At 44.0% G+C, this 16,069-nt stretch overlaps 3 protein-coding genes and 1 long non-coding RNA gene across 4 annotated transcripts; 1 reads left to right on the top strand and 3 right to left on the bottom strand.

The window, feature by feature from the left end:
- The first annotated feature begins 1,801 nt into the window (after positions 1-1,801).
- LOC136438893 (cytochrome P450 2U1-like) lies at positions 1,802-7,740 on the top strand. The gene is made up of 7 exons (XM_066433915.1): positions 1,802-2,188; positions 3,744-3,886; positions 4,748-4,958; positions 5,812-6,095; positions 6,450-6,638; positions 6,971-7,106; positions 7,501-7,740. Exons 1-7 carry the CDS (start codon positions 1,813-1,815, stop codon positions 7,677-7,679), a joined length of 1,518 nt encoding a protein of 505 aa, XP_066290012.1. The 5' UTR covers positions 1,802-1,812; the 3' UTR covers positions 7,680-7,740.
- Positions 7,741-9,137: 1,397 nt separating this feature from the next.
- On the bottom strand, positions 9,138-10,929 carry LOC136438902 (caveolin-3-like). Its single transcript, XM_066433927.1, has 2 exons — positions 10,341-10,929; positions 9,138-9,988 (listed from the first exon to the last, which is right to left on the bottom strand). The coding sequence occupies exons 1-2, from the start codon at positions 10,461-10,463 to the stop codon at positions 9,650-9,652; spliced, it is 462 nt and encodes a 153-aa protein (XP_066290024.1). The 5' UTR covers positions 10,464-10,929; the 3' UTR covers positions 9,138-9,649.
- Positions 10,930-11,816: 887 nt separating this feature from the next.
- LOC136438904 (caveolin-1-like) lies at positions 11,817-13,251 on the bottom strand. Its single transcript, XM_066433929.1, has 2 exons — positions 13,011-13,251; positions 11,817-12,301 (listed from the first exon to the last, which is right to left on the bottom strand). Exons 1-2 carry the CDS (start codon positions 13,119-13,121, stop codon positions 11,963-11,965), a joined length of 450 nt encoding a protein of 149 aa, XP_066290026.1. The 5' UTR covers positions 13,122-13,251; the 3' UTR covers positions 11,817-11,962.
- A 1,226-nt stretch (positions 13,252-14,477) lies between these two features.
- On the bottom strand, positions 14,478-16,000 carry LOC136438894 (uncharacterized). Its single transcript, XR_010756474.1, has 2 exons — positions 15,414-16,000; positions 14,478-14,858 (listed from the first exon to the last, which is right to left on the bottom strand). It is a non-coding gene; the product is annotated as an uncharacterized lncRNA (long non-coding RNA).
- Between the last annotated feature and the right edge of the window lie 69 nt (positions 16,001-16,069).

The raw sequence follows: 16,069 nt of genomic DNA on the forward strand, positions 1-16,069 counted from the left end.
CCGTTAGAAGTGTTCTTAAAAGACAACTCGTTTGTTGTGTACGACGTCATAGCGTCCAGTTATATCGGGACGACAAAAGGGAGTTTGTTGATGGTTGATTTCACTTCGAGTCCAGGTGTGGATGTGACATTTATCTGTTGTTGATTTGTCTGATGTTCCACCGAACAACACCGTAGTTCGAATCCTCCCATGATGCAAGGATGTATGATGAGAGCAGTCTGCTCAAAGAAGAGGCGGAACATTTCTGACGAAGGAGGTTATGCTACGGTCATATTTCCAAACCGGGGCCCGGCCGGGCAGTTTGCGGAAACGAAAAGTATGATATAAAAGACAACAAATACACAAAACGCAAAAAAAAATCAAATCATTAATGATCATCAATATGTTGTGTAACGGTCCGTTATATTATCACGTTACACTTTTATTTTTCTGTTTCCGACCGGGCCCCAGTTTGCAAATGTAACCGTAGCATTATCCGGAGTCCCTTGTTTATTTGACGAATATAACGTTAACGTTATGTTTATTCTATTAACGTTAACGTTACTGGGTTTCTGAATCATCCATCGAATTGCCTGCTATTGTTACAATCATTCCTTCCAAGGTCGCCCCCCTCCCCCAGAGGTGGCGGTAAAATTACGGTTCAACATTTCTGCAGCATCGAGCCTTACTTGACACCTTACGTATATCACCCATGTTATTGTGGGTTCTAAAACACCCGTGAGAAGACGCTGGAGTTCGGCTGACGTAATGAATTCATAACCGTTAGATTGATAAGAGACTTCTTTGCCTATAGTTTGCATCGTAATGAGACAAATAAAATTCGTATGAATTCTTTGGCACCCCGAGTGAGAGAGAGAGAGAGAGAGAGAGAGAGAGGATCAGAGAGAGAGAGAGAGAGAGAGAGAGAGAGGGTGAGAGTGAGAGAGAGAGAGAGAGAGAGAGAGAGAGAGAGAGAGTGAGAGAGAGAGAGAGAGAGAGAGAGAGAGAGAGAGAGAGTGAGAGAGAGAGAGAGAGAGAGAGAGAGAGAGAGAGAGAGAAAGACGTACCCTGAGCATGTCTGTTCCGTTGTACTGACAGTTCTTCACCCAGTCCGGTGTGACGGCTCCTAACCCGTGTTTCCCTTCGCCATTAAGAACGAACACGTGTAGTTGTGGGGTTTTTCGGGGTGGCCGAAGAGCGGCAGGCACCAGTTGATAAAATCACCGCGTAGTGTCTGCAAAAATATGAATAATAACTTATCTGAAGTACAGCCAAAATGTACCCATCTGAGTAATGAGGCTGTTGTAGCTATAGTGCCTTTTCGGACGCGCTCGAGGCACCTCCTCGATCACGGGTCCCCCGTTTTAAGTACAGCGACTTTCGTAAGGTCTTCTACAACTATAAATGCAAACAACAAACAATGGGATACAAAATGATTAACCTACGTACAAGTATATGAATACTTCAACATGTCGATTTTAACCTATCACTTAAACTACTAGTTCTAAGATCTAAACATTCTTTGATATATTTACCTGTTTGAACACAGTAAGGGTTGTCTCCTTCTAGAGAATGGCATGTATCAAATTCTGTTGAGCAAGAATACTTAAGGCATCATTCCCCTCATGCACTACTCAATCCCTGGATTATAAATGGTCCTTTCATTTCTTCATATGTGATAAATTTCTTCCAAATTTGGTGGAGCAAAGCTGCATTCTGTTTCCTCAACGTCTGGACTTCGAACGTCCTTGAAAGTTACGTGTTAGTGCTGCGCAGAACGGATGCGCATATAGAGTTGTAGACTACTTACATGTAATGAGTGTCCCTGAAAACATGGCTTCACTCGTCGGTGAGTCCGTCCAAGAGATTTTGCAGATCTCTGGGCTGACTTTGCGAACTTTTCTTGTCTTCTGTTCGGCCTTTCTTCTGGCATGTGTATTTTTGAAGCGCCCCAGAAACCTGCCTCCCTACCCGGAAGGACGCGTGCCTGTTCTCGGGCACCTCCTCGCCTTGGGCCGAGCGCCTCACCTCAAGCTGACGGCATGGAGGCGGCAGTACGGGGACGTCTTCACCGTCAGGATGGGGATGGAAGATGTGGTGGTTCTGAACGGCTACACTGCCGTCAAGGACGCCCTCGTGGACAGGTCCGAGCTGTTCGCATCAAGGCCGCCAGTCTACCTACTTGATGCGATTTGTGGTGGTGGAAAAGGTTATTATTCTGTCACAATTCCTTCTCCCTGTCCAGACGATCAAATTTTCTTTCCTTTATGCACTAGCTGCTAGCATATTAGGAAAGCTAAGTTTCATGAATGAGCAGAGAAAAAGATATGTCAACTGATCTTCAATATATACCCCGAGGGGATACTCGCCCTATCAAAGTCCAACTCGCTCCAACAATCAATTAACGTTACCAAGTCGCCCTAGGTTTTATACAGGTTCACACCTAGAGTCAAACGAAAGCAAAGGTTGAAACCATAGAGTCATGGCCATGGGGCTTTCTAATGTTTTAACATATAAAATTAGAATATCTTTACAGTCTTTGCGGTGAGCCTCTATAAAACCAAGGTCGACTTGGTAGGTACTAGGTGATCGTTAGGGCGAGTTGGGTTTAGGGCGACTCGACTAGAAATCGGGTCAGGGACATTGCTCCACCCTCATTAAATCAGGACCCCTATCGCTCCACGTTACATCGCTCGCGAGCGATGTTAGCTAAGCGATGTAACGTGGAGCAATAGGGGTCCTAATTTAATGAGGGTGCATTGCTCAAGGACAAAATGGCAAACCCCAAAACCTTTTCGGCTCCGCCGAACTCCCCGCTCGTGCCCTCGGCATCACTTCGGGTTTCGCTCGGAAGCTCGCACGGGTGATCCCCGCGCCGAGTACTTCGCCACGATCGGAACTTCAGCAGCTATTCAACGACAATACCTTTAATTTGCCTACCACCTGTGCTTGTACTGCTTCTACTAGAGCAGATTATTGGGTGCTCCGACTGATCTTTCTTCGCAGCAAGGGACTGGATTGCTAGGTCCTGGAGCGGCGCTAACTCAGGTTGACCTCCCTACAATGATTGTCCCAGGTACGTACTCTCCAAGCAGAGCTAGGGTTTCGGCTGGTTTTTAACGTGTTTTTAGGCGTTTTTGTCATGCCTTCTACTTTGTCATCGTTTTTGTTGTGTCGCAAACCTTGGGTTTGCGAGACAAAAAAAAAAGATGACAAAGTAGAAAGCACGACAATAACGCCTAAAAACAGGTCAAAAACCAGCCGAAACCCATGCTCTGCTTGGAGAGTACCAGGTACGGCCATTGGACTGTAGGCTTTGAACCATTCACACCACTGGAGCCCTTTTCGATAAGTGTGGTGGGTTCTTTTACGTGCTCGAGGCGTGTCTTCCCCTTCCCTCAAACACGGGACCTCCATTTAACGTCTTATTCGCCCCAAATCGAAGCTAGGTATTCATTTTCGGCGTGAGAAAAGTCGTGTAGAGTGCATTTCCCAAGGTTACAACATCGGTGACACCTCATGGGATTTGACCTCTGGGTTCTGGGCCAAACAATCTAACCGTTACGCCAACACGATGCCTTTAAATCTAGATCTAACTCTCAAGGCTCTTCCTGTACGTAGTTTAAACTACAAATCTCAATAAGAGCACAAGAGAGGCGCATTGTCTTGCTTTTGATATCCGATCGTCATGATCATATTTCCTGTATAGCCTATATATTGAATTCTGTATAGAAATTACACGGTGGTCCTCTATTTTTCCAAAGACGTAGTTGCTGCACGTTGGGGGAACGAATTCAAACAGAGAAAGAGGTTTGCCTCCACCGCCTTAAAGGACCTGGGCATGAAGGTCGGACGTGGCAGCATTGAGAAGAAAATCGGGGAGGAAGCGAGCTGTCTCTGCAACAGGGTAAGATAGATAAAACATTGGCATGTTGAACAGTCTGGTGTCTCTCCTAAAACATTGACATGTTGAACAGTCGGGTGTCTCTCGTTGGCAACGTGACTTATTACCTCCTTGAAAATGGAGGTATTGTTTCTGGTGTGCCTGTGTGTGTGTCTGTGTCTGTGTATGTGTGTGTTTGTGTTTTTGGATATTTGTGGTCAGCATAACTTAAGAGCTTCTGCCTCTGGGTGGATGGTAATGATATTTGCTGTGTTGGTAAGAGCCTCTGGGTGGATTGTAATGATATTTGCTGTGTGTGTGACATCGTTTCGCCCAGAACCGAGAGGTCCCGGGTTCGAAACCACTGCTATGTCCCTATGTTGTGCCCTTGGGAAAGGCACTTAACACGACTTTTCTCACTCCAACCAGGTGTGAATGGGTACCTGACTTCGGTTGGGGAAGGTCGTATTGAGGTCACTTGCTGGCGCCAAATGGCAACCTCCCAGACCCTTGCGAAAGTTCCACAAAGTGCAAGTCTGGAGCAAATATGTATCTGTTGTGTATTATGTGATTGTAAACCCTGCAGCAATTCAGCACTGGCTGCCAGTGCACGAGTGATTTCTGACCAATAAACCATTATGTGTAGGTTTTGGGAATACGAAGGTCGAGGTCGATTTTGGACTATTTCACCTACAACATATTTCATTCTTGTAGAGAGGACTATCATCTAAAGTGGATTAGGCTAATTACAGCCTTATTTGCATGATCAATTAAAAAAAATGAAACAACAAATCTACAAGATATGAGGTATCCGAAGTTTTGTTTACATCAGATTTATGGAAGTAAGCAGATGGCCTAATTCGTTGGCTGCTTTGACTTTTTCAGGTGGCAGAATACGCGGGGCAGCCCGTGGACATCGCCCATGACGTCACCGTTTCGGTCGCCAACGTCATCTGCTCCATGATATTTGGCAAGCGCTACGACTACGAGGACGAAACGTTCCAGGAGCTCTCGAAGGCTGTTACCGCCGTAGCGACCGAACTGTCGGCTGGCCAGATCATCAGCGTCTTTCCTTTCCTGCGCTTCGTTCCTGTAGGTAAATGGAAATGTTTGTTTTTTTGTCTGTTTGTTCACCGTCACTCGGTTCACGGTGGTCAAATTCATGCTCAGAAACTCCCATGTCCAGCCGAATTCGAACGATATTGGACGATGTTCGAAATGACGTAATTCGATCCGAACGCGCATCCGATTTGGGGTCACCTGCGGTCATTGCATGTTTTTACTCTAAACCCGCGCGGTCAGGCCCCTTTTCCCGCATCAGGAGAAAAACTTCTTTTTTTTCACAAATTGTACCTGTTTTCTGGAGAGTATATCTATACTGGTACTTTGTTGTGGACACCTGACATGTAACGAAGCTACTGGTGTCATTTTGGTGACCTTGAATATTAGAAGGATTGTTTACGCCGATGTCAATTATCCCCTCCCCCTATCCGTTCGGCATGACATGCGTTCAACTAATTATTTATTTTGCTGTAAATTGTTTGTTATTTTATTTATTTATTTCCCGTGACACCCCCTCCACTTGGACCCCTGGGAAGAACGTACATGTATATATATGTAATGTACTGGCCGACAGGGCCTTCCAAGGAAAATAAAGGTTTAGTACTACTATTACTTCAAACATCGTTAAGGATCAGCTTCAAAAAGCATCCACCTTACCTCATTATAGGCTCAAAATGACTGTAACGGTTTTGCAACATCTAGCTTTTGCTTATCTTTTGACAATGTGAAGTGCTTCTCAAGGCAGCATGTAACGAAATACCTGACCAGCACCTTCTAACATCACCTCAAATGATAGATGGCTGCTATTCGAAATTTTTGAATAAACCAGTGCTAAAGTTTTTTTAGGACTACAGAAAAGGACTTATGATCCCTACACGTTTCCCCAGTGAACAGATCTGGTGCCGATTTGCTCAAACACGTCTCGAAGCTGCAGGGGGTGTTGTGGGAGGAGCTAGCCCGCCATCGTGAGAACCTGGATCGCGAGAATCCCCGAGACTTCCTGGATTTCGGTCTGCTGGAGCTCGAAAAGCACGAAAAGTTGGACGGTCTGACGGACGAGAACGTCATGTACATGGCCATGAACCTCTTTCTCGCCGGAACAGAGACAACCAGCAACACTCTGCTGTGGGGTCTTCTCTACATGACCCAGAATCCTGCCATTCAAAATAAGGTACTTGGACAGAAATACATTGAATACATATTGTGCACCTTTGAAAGAAAAGATGGAATTCCGGAAGCGTGCCTATTACTACTACTTCCTATGCATGCTAAATAGATAGTACACATTTTCCGGAATGGGCGGATACTAGTTATCAATTTGCCAGAGGCCTGGGAGTTCACCTGCTTGCAAATGTGCTGCAGCTCTATACCGAATAAGTCATTCACCACATTTGCCCAGCTTCTGTTGTTTTGTCAGCAGGCAAACCAACCTGGTGGTCTCAAACTATCAATACTCTACTGGTGTAATTGTTTGAGCGAGCTAAAGGCTACTTTATCAAGATTATCGGTGTTTTTGTCCAAACAGATACAGCAGGAGCTTGATGCCGTCATTGGGGAGAGTCTGCCCGCCCTGTCCCACCGTTCCCAGCTGCCCTACGTGAATGCCTGCCTGTTGGAGGTCATGAGAATCCGCACGCTTGTTCCTGTTGCATTTCCTCATGCCACCACGCAAGAGGTTAAAGTGCAGGGATATGACATTCCTAAGGGAAAACAGGTATGCCAAGTTGCTATCGCTCGCGCGCACATACACACACACACACACACACACACACGCACTCACACATACACACGCACGCACGCACACACGCACGCACGCACACAAGCAAGCAAGCACACACACATACACACACACACACGCACACACACACACACACAACAGTTATTCGGGCGCGAACTCCAGAAATAATACTTCACTTCCTGTGGTGTTTCCAGGTGACTTCTATCCAGGTCCAAGTACAAATATGCTGAAACGTTCACTGCATGACTGAAAACATTCCGATTCTTAACCTTTGATACGTCAAACTCTTTCCTCGTTGCTTGATCCAGGTACTTCCGAACCTGTACTCCCTCCACGTGGACCCCGCCTACTGGCCTGATCCGGACCGGTTTGACCCCGAAAGGTTTCTGGACGCGGAGGGGAACGTCATTAAGAAGCCTGAATCTTTCCTGCCTTTTGGAGGAGGTAAGGAGATATCATCATGCAATTAGATAAGTGATGTACGCGCACGCCTTGTGTTTCATTTCATGTTTGTGCATCGTCATCAATGTTAATGTTTCACTCGATGTTTGTGCATCGTCATTAGTTGTTGTCAACTTGCAATTAGCCTAAGGGCATGAATTTGCAATAAACTTATTATTGTAAAGTCGATTTGTCCCTGCATGGACTGTCTGTAAAGAAGTTGAACTTCTAAGTTGAACATAGTGGTAAATATTAATCATTGTAGATACAGTAAAATATCACATTATTATATCATTGTACTTGTACTTCTGCGGAAAATTATTGGGCCACGGTAATGATAATGCACTTCCTATTCGAAGAATGGCTTATTTTACTTCTCGGCTTATTTCATTTCCAGGCCGACGTGTGTGTCTTGGTGAGCAGCTGGCCAGGATGGAGCTTTTCCTGTTCTTCTCGACCCTGCTACAGTCCTTCACCTTCACGACGCCAGAGGGCGCTCCTCCTCCAAACACTGACGGCGTCCTTGGAGTAACGTTGACGCCGCATCCGTTCCAGCTCTGTGCGATTCCACGTTAGATTGTGCTGAATTGTGCAGTGCCAGAAGTCATTTTACGATGGAATAAAAAGATTCATTGTTCGACAGTTTTACAAGGCACAATGTGATGTAACAACCTGTGATAATCCCTGCGCAGGTCCCACTACAGTACCTTAGAAAGCCGCTAGGGCGCTCTTTATCGCACTTGTCTTTCGTTCTCCCGACCCCTACCGAATATCATAAGGATCCATCCACAGCTTCTCGAGCGGTCCACACACACACACACATACATACACACACACACACACACGCGCGCGCGCGCGCGCGCACACACACACGCGCGCACGCCACCCCCCCCCCCCCACACACACACACGCACACACACGCACACACACACACACACACGCACGCACACACACACACACACACACACACACACAAACAAAAGGGCACACACACACATATACATACACATACACATACGCGCCCGCGCGCGCACGCACACACACACACACACACACACACACAAACACACACAAACAAAAAGGCACATATACATATAGATACACATACATATACGCGTGCGCGCGCACACACACATACACATACACATACACAAGCACACATACACACAGCTGGAAGTGTATTTTGTATGTTAAAAGCCCGCCATTATCGTCGGATACATAAATCATTATTCACTTACGTGCCGCTTTGCTTGTACTACCAGCGGGTTTCTGTTGGATTAGCAGTGCACACACACCCCTGCCTCTCAGTCAACAAACGTCTAATTGCTATTCAATTGACCAGGGAGGGTAAAGAGACGGTCTATTCAAACCACCGCCCCCACAGCAGTTACAATAACACGTGCATACATACTTGCTTTTCATCAAACGTATAGCGTTACAGTATTCAAACCTTTCTAACAGGCCATCAATTTATCTCTAGGTTTGAATTTGTGTCCTTTCTGTGTATTTTCTTTTTTAATTTCACAACCAGTCCGACAAGATGATGATAAAATATATTGCATTTTTCACATTGCCAATGCTGGTATGAGAGATGGTCAGAGTTTGGGTAATGAATAGATGCTAAAAAAGTTATGTCGTTGTTTTCGCTGCACGAAATCAGATATTAAGCAGGCCCAATGAGATTCCTAAATGAAACACAAAAATATGAATATAATCAAATAATCCTTAAGCAACATTTAAGGAGGCTACAATCAAAACTCAATTTTACGACATTGTAACGAACAACGTAACATCCACTTAAACATCTTCACTTAATCTTTAAGGGCGCTTAATTATACCTTAAAGATAACGAATCAACCTACGCCGTTTTGCTTGCAGATTTTTCACACAGACAAAAGTACGCCACTTTTACACGTATTATTTTTATTTGTCAGAAGATGGAGGTGACCTACATAGATTGACAGTAGGTCTATACACAGTGTCGATAATATTTACACACGTCTGAGATACGGGACTAAACATCAGTCTGTTGACAACTGTTGGCAGGGTTTAATGCATACGCTTATCAAAAAGAGAGAGACTCGAAACAGTCGTTACGTGGATGTCTATAAATCACAATACAAAAGTTACTAAAGCAACTGGATAGGTTTTGTAATCGGTCGGACCTTTTTTTATTACCTGGATGTCTAATACCCATCGACGCATGTCTATGATTCTAGTCATGTGCAGTATCTGCTTGGTTTTCGTCCACAAGTTATCGTCATAGATGAACAGTAACATGTAGTATAGAAAAAGAATAAAATATGTTTTGGGCTACCGAGGCTTCCTAAACATATATCGATGACATTCCCATACTATCGGCAACTAGTACAAAAGGCGCACTAGTCATTTGAATGATTACAAAAATAGTTCTTAGTTAAGAGGCTACTTGTATAGACGATTCAAAAAGAAAGAGGACGATGTTAGTACAGAAGTTATGGTTAAAAGTATTGCAACGTGGAAAGGTGAATCCCCTCCCCCAAAAAAAATTCTTAACGAGTCAGTCTCTATGCCGATTGCTGCGTGATCTTGATGTTGCTGAGACAGATCCCGCAGGACTCGGTGCAGGGATCCATGCACGTGTGCAGGAACGAGCCCCAGACCTTCTTGACGGAGGCCAGGGTGATGTTACAGGTCTTGATGCACGGCACCATCGCCCAGATCTGGCAGAAGCTGAGACAGGCGAACTCGCAGCCCCAGCAGCAGGCGATGGGCAGGGCGCAGATGTACGTCAGGGTCTTGTAACAGCAGGACTTACTCCCGTTGTAACATTTGAAGGACCAGCGCCAGACTCCGTCCGCGCTGTGGGTGCCCTCCGGCTCGGCGAACACGTCTTCGAACAACACCTGCGAAAAAGAAAACATCGCTTGAACCGACCATCAACGAGGATCTACGTACGAGTCTTATCCATCACAAGATCTATACAGTTTAATTAATTGTGCGACACATGCATGAACGTCCCACGAATGCCTTAAATGTTGTAAATCTATCATACGACGAATAGTTCAGCTACACGTGTATACAGACAAAGGAACCCCAAAAGAGGGCCTAGGGAGACAGGTCACTTAAGCGAATTCTTAATGCTTGCGTCAATGAAAAAGTTATCCAAGAGACCACCAAAAAGTGGTCACATTGACCGGGTGGTCTTTTTTCTAGAGATGGTCACTTGTATGTATGTATGTATGAATGTACAAATACCTTGGTGTGAACGTTGATGTCGTTAGGATCACGCATCTCCATGTCGAGACCAAACTCGCTCGGGATTTCGTTCGCCATGACTGATGTTGAACTCGCAGACTGGACTAGGAGCGGCTTTGCCATGCGAGAGGATATAAATCCTGTGTTCGATCTATCGCCACGCTTCAGTTCAGAGCTTTATAACACGCGTCTTTCCGTCTCCTAGCGACCTCTCTGTGTTGTAGCAACACGTACAGGTGGACAAATGTTTGTGCTAAATAGTTGTGTTTGCTGTCTTCACGGGGAAGTGACAACAGGCGTGTTTTATTTACACACCTAAGGGGGACAAAATAAACAAGGAATTTCTGTGGGGAGGGCAGAAGTTAGGAATGTCCATGCCATACAATAGACTACAATGAACCTGGTCGTTCCAGTCACGAATGTACAATAAAGGTCTTCATTCTTCTTTATGAAGATGACGTCAGTGCTTTATGATCGTTTGAAAATAGCGTCATAAATATCTATATATATGTATCTATACAGGAATATATCATCTAATTTTACGCTACCTCAAGTTCTGATATCAAATGTAAAAGTAGCACATCGTGTTCTTACTCTGACGTAATACAGGTGATAGAAAATAACAAAAATGTTCTGAAGACTTTTTTTAATGATTTATTGATTTATTGAAGAAAATAAACGTAGGTCTATGTTTTATCTCTTTGAGATGCACACGAATGCGAACAAAAACATGAAACGTTTGAGGCGTAATCTTTATAACTGTCACTTTAATCTATGTATGATCATCATGAGGAAGAGAGGCTTAGACGTAAATATTTTCTACATTCTGAAAATACAAAGGAAAAATATTTCCTTGAAAAATCTTTAAAAAAACAAATTTCGTCTAGATGCTATCTATACCATAGTCTGTGTCATGACGTCACGAAACTCTTCTGTCCATGGCTATAACGGCTTATCGCCGCATGAGACATGTAAGAGGGAGCCGGCCAAAGTTGGACGGGCCGCCATAAGCGCGATTCAATCAGGCTACTACAGTACTACTAGTAGTTAACATCATATAAAAAATGCGAGAAACGGCAACCAAACCTTACAAACGTTACATGTGCATAAAAACATTGGACTTCATTGGCGTATTTTGTTTGTATTGACAAAAAAAAAACGTTACGGAAGAATTAAGTGGTGACTAGCTATACAGACAAGAGGTGCAATTGTATGTGAAGCGCATTCTATGGTAACAATGACGCTTCTTTCACCGCACAATAATATGCTGACTCTAGCAAAAGTGAGTACATGGCACTAGAAATGTGACAAAGCTGAAGTATGTGCTATGTACAAAGTTAGCACAGCCAAACGATAAAGAACGAAACGAAAGCACAACGACATCGCCGCCTCTGTAGCAAACTTGAATTGTAATTTCCACCATGTACCACAAAAATTTAACTTACCCTAATGTTCGACTACCCGACTCCAGTCTTAGCTGTTATAAAACCATGTAACCATGTTACTCGTAGCTCCAAAATCTCTGTCTTGGCTTCCTGCACCTGTCTCCAATGACCTCAACATCGGTCCACAACATTAGCAAAGGAATAAATGAACAGTTTTTGTGTTGGAAATTGCAGTCTCTATGCCGATTGCTGTGTGATCTTGATGTTGCTGAGACAGAGCCCGCAGGACTCGGTGCAGGGATCCATGCATGTGTGCAGGAACGAGCCCCAGACCTTCTTGACGGAGGCCAGGGTGATGTTACAGGTCTTGATGCACGGCACCATCGCCCAGATCTGGCAGAAGCTGAGACAGGCGAACTCGCAGCCCCAGCAGCAGGCGATGGGCAGGGCGCAGATGTACGTCAGGGTCTTGTAACAGCAGGACTTACTCCCATTGTAACATTTGAAGGACCAGCGCCAGACTCCGTCCGCGCTGTGGGTGCCCTCCGGCTCCGCGAACACGTCATCGAACAGCACCTGTCGTCAGGAGAAAACGCAGCGTGACTTAGAAATGGTCGTCTTCAAACTCACAATTCACAATTGCAAGGCTCATTTCACTGCTTGACATGCGCCATTTCGGATGGGGATGTAAAAACGGCTGGTCGTGTATGAGGGAGCTCCCGTCAAAGCTCTGCACGTGAAAGAACTTATCAAGAAGCTAGAGCGGGGCAGGTTGTCCATGTGTTCTTGTCCAAAAAAATGCGAGCCGTAGCGAAGCTACATTGCACAAGCATAGCCCTAACTTTATACAAAATGTACTCAAGGTCCTTTCACTTGAATTCAGGGATGTGGTTCACATTTTATTTCGATGCAAAGATGTCGGAAGCATCTTTATTATATCATGTTTTCCTGAGCAAACTTTTCCCCAATGTTGAAGTCAAAGTTAAAGCGCATACAGTACAAACCCTTCTTTATGCCTATCACTCATATGTTACCATCCAAGCTCTCCCTCTTGGGCACATGGCTCTTCAAATTCGCTTTTTGGCTCTTCAAATTTTGAAACCGTAACTTTCCGGAATCATGTTTTTCGGATCTCGTATAGAAACTTTCGATAGATTTTAAACATGATGTATGCCCGTATGGTCAGGACATTAAACTGTATTTTCAGTGCAAATTTCTTTCCGATGAAAGAGTTGATAAGCAACTCTAATCTCGTCTTACTTTAAGATGAACATGGTTTACCTACCTTAGTGTGACCGTTAAGGTCATTAGGATCTCTCTCGTCCATGTCCAGGCCATACTCGCTGGGGATTTCTCTCGCCATTGTGTTGGAACTCGTAACGGTGTTTCCGTACATAAAGCTTCGGACCAGAACTCTCCGTTATATGTACGTGTGTGTCCAAGCGACCGTGGTGTGTTGGTGGCAACCGGTGACTGCCCTACCCATCGGGCTTAGCAATCTTCATTGTGGGTTAGATTTGTTCAATGAGTTTGAGGAAGAACGGCCTTAGTTTGTTCTGGCCACGGACCGTTGACAGCGTGTGTGTGTAACGTGACGTGCAGTTGGAGACAGAATACACCGGATACGGAGCATAGACTGTTAATTAGAATGACGTTAACTGACGGCTAAGTCTAGCCTCCGTTGCAGACTCCTTCTGGCTGTTTTCTTTTTCAAGTTACAGTTTTACTATTACATTTTTTTCTTCTTATTGCTTCCCGACCAGCAGTAAGAGAAAAAAGGTAGTAGTAAAACTGTAACTTGAAAAAGAAAGCAGCCGGAAGGAGTCTGCAACGGAGGCTAGGCTAAGTCAGCGTTATGGTTGATTTATATCTTTTATAAACATTTCCTGTGTACAGTCTCCAGAAAAATTGGAATAACTATACTCCTTGGGACTTTTTCATGGAAACTTCCAAAAGCGATCATACATACTACCTCCTCTTATAAAATGTTAATATGAATTAATGATGGTCAAATATTTTCAGAAAAAGGAAATCTATGTAGACGGGTGTTGTCGTAAAATCTTGAAACGTTTTCAGTCATTTTTGTAGAGGTGTCACTGACTCTAAGGTCATTGACCTACGCCTGACCTTGACCCTAGCTGGAATTGAAGTGCGGTAATCCATGTGCTACATGGGCTACAATCCGATTTCTAGGAAATACTTGGGGCGAAAGCATCAATATCCTGGTCATGAGTGGAGTAGAGTACAGCCAGAGGCTCATACAGTCAGCGAGGGTTTATGTGACACAAACTAACCATGGTGGTTAACAGAAAACTAGAGATCAATTCATCATTTACAGGAGTTGATGTATACTTTAGTAGTTGGATTTTTTCCATCACAATGAAGAGAACTAAATCTGATACAATAGACAGTGATGAAGATATGATATACATATGATATTTACACGTGTTAATTGGTGGCTATTGATGGTTGGTCAATACTTTAAGGGAGGATCTCTTTTCTGTGTGTGTGTGTGTATTTATACTATAGTATACTAGGTGTAATGCAAACTCCATTGTCTGGGCCCTCCACGCAGTCTAGGGGCAGCCGCTATAAGCATGATTCAATTAGGCTATGTATACTACACACCTGTACTGGGTTTTTACTTTGTTTACTTGACTTATCATGTATTTTGTTCATTTGTACTTGTAATTTCCATTTACAAAATGTACTTTTCATAAGCTATCATTCTTAAAAAAAGGAAGCGACGTGGTTGCACACTGCATGTTTATTACGTCAAGAACTTTATACACGGTCAGGGCTTTAGCAAACATAGAACTTTTCAGCACAAGATTTTCAACATATCCTTCGTCATTGCTGCATTTCGATTCACTTCCGCATGGTTAAGTCGTAACAAACGAAATTTGAAGACAAAAATTCTAACAACGTCATCACCATCTCACATATCTCTTTACAACATATCACTCTATATATAGTAGTCTAATACCTTCATCCGACTATGGGTATTTAAAGAATAACTCAGGAAACAATTAAGTAATCCTCCGAGGCTGTCACAGAAAGTCTTCACTCGTGTGCCTCAACGTGCTGCGGCTGTTTCTGCTGCATACAGCTGCGCGCGACCGACTCGAACAGCCTGCAGGTGAAAACAGAAAACATTGTCAGTTCATTTTTCTATAGTACTGATGTAGAGTGGAACTTTTTGCCACCAAGTAATGTAGGAGCATCTTCACAAGATAGCTTTGAACAACGTGTAAAGGTTATGTGTGACAGGTCGTTCAGTGTAATATAAGCAGCTGCTGCTGCACCGCGGGCCAGGTAGTGGTGTGTGTTTAACTCCCATAACCTTTCTTACAAGTGCTGAGTGCTAAGCAGAGAAAGCAGTTTGTAACATTTTTAAAGTCTTTGGTTTGAACCCACGCCCATAAAGCGAATAATCTTCCCACTAGGCTATTGTTGTCTTTTCTCTAAAATCTTGATTGTTGCCCAATGTCCACTTACTTCTCGATTTCGGTAGCACAGTGGACAAAGTCGTGGTTCCAGAACTTGAAGGTTGGGTTCTTGATGAGTTTTTAAGTCTTCCCTTTGAACCCTCCCAAATGCAAAGCGAACACTCGACCTACTCAGCTATTGCACTGTTGGCTTTTCTCTGAAATCTGCACTAAAATCTTGAGGTAGCCCAATGACTTACTTTTCGATTTCAGGAGCACAGTGGACGAAGTCATGGTTCCAGAACTTGAAGGTCGGGTTCTTGATGAGTTCTATGAAGGTGATGAGGAGACCCCACGGGTGTGGTCGGTTCACAATCAGGCGTTCCAGCAGCACCCTACATGGACGCAAAACAACCACTAAGTTATCGACATGCTAAAAACATGCTTAAAAGGTGCCAAGGTGGTCTAGTGGTTAGGTTTCTTTACTTAAGACAATTATTCTTAAGTTACTCATGTAGCTAACTGTCTTTTTTTAAGGGTTCATTCATATCTTGTCAATACAACCCTGAATTCAACAACAGGCTGTTTTGTTGGCCTCCTGATGGTGGTAAGTTGTCATCTTTCCTACTTCTGAAGTGCTTGATCATAAACTTTGTTTGTCATATTTGATAAGGAGTGCGCCTAGCTTTAGTCTAAGAATGGTAACCACTAGCGTTTTTGTTTGTTCGAATACAGGTACATTTGACATTCAGGTCTGGACCTGTGCTTTAACAATTGTACAGGTACAGGTACAAGTACAGGTACACCTGATGTTCAGGTCAAGACCTGTACCTGTAAAAATTGCAAAAGCACAGGTACTGGTACCAGTAAACAGCCCTAACTCAGCACAATCTGGTAACCACTAGAGGACAATGTG

This window comes from Branchiostoma lanceolatum, chromosome 7, assembly GCF_035083965.1.
Source record: "Branchiostoma lanceolatum isolate klBraLanc5 chromosome 7, klBraLanc5.hap2, whole genome shotgun sequence".
In the NCBI taxonomy this organism is placed as follows: domain Eukaryota; kingdom Metazoa; phylum Chordata; class Leptocardii; order Amphioxiformes; family Branchiostomatidae; genus Branchiostoma; species Branchiostoma lanceolatum.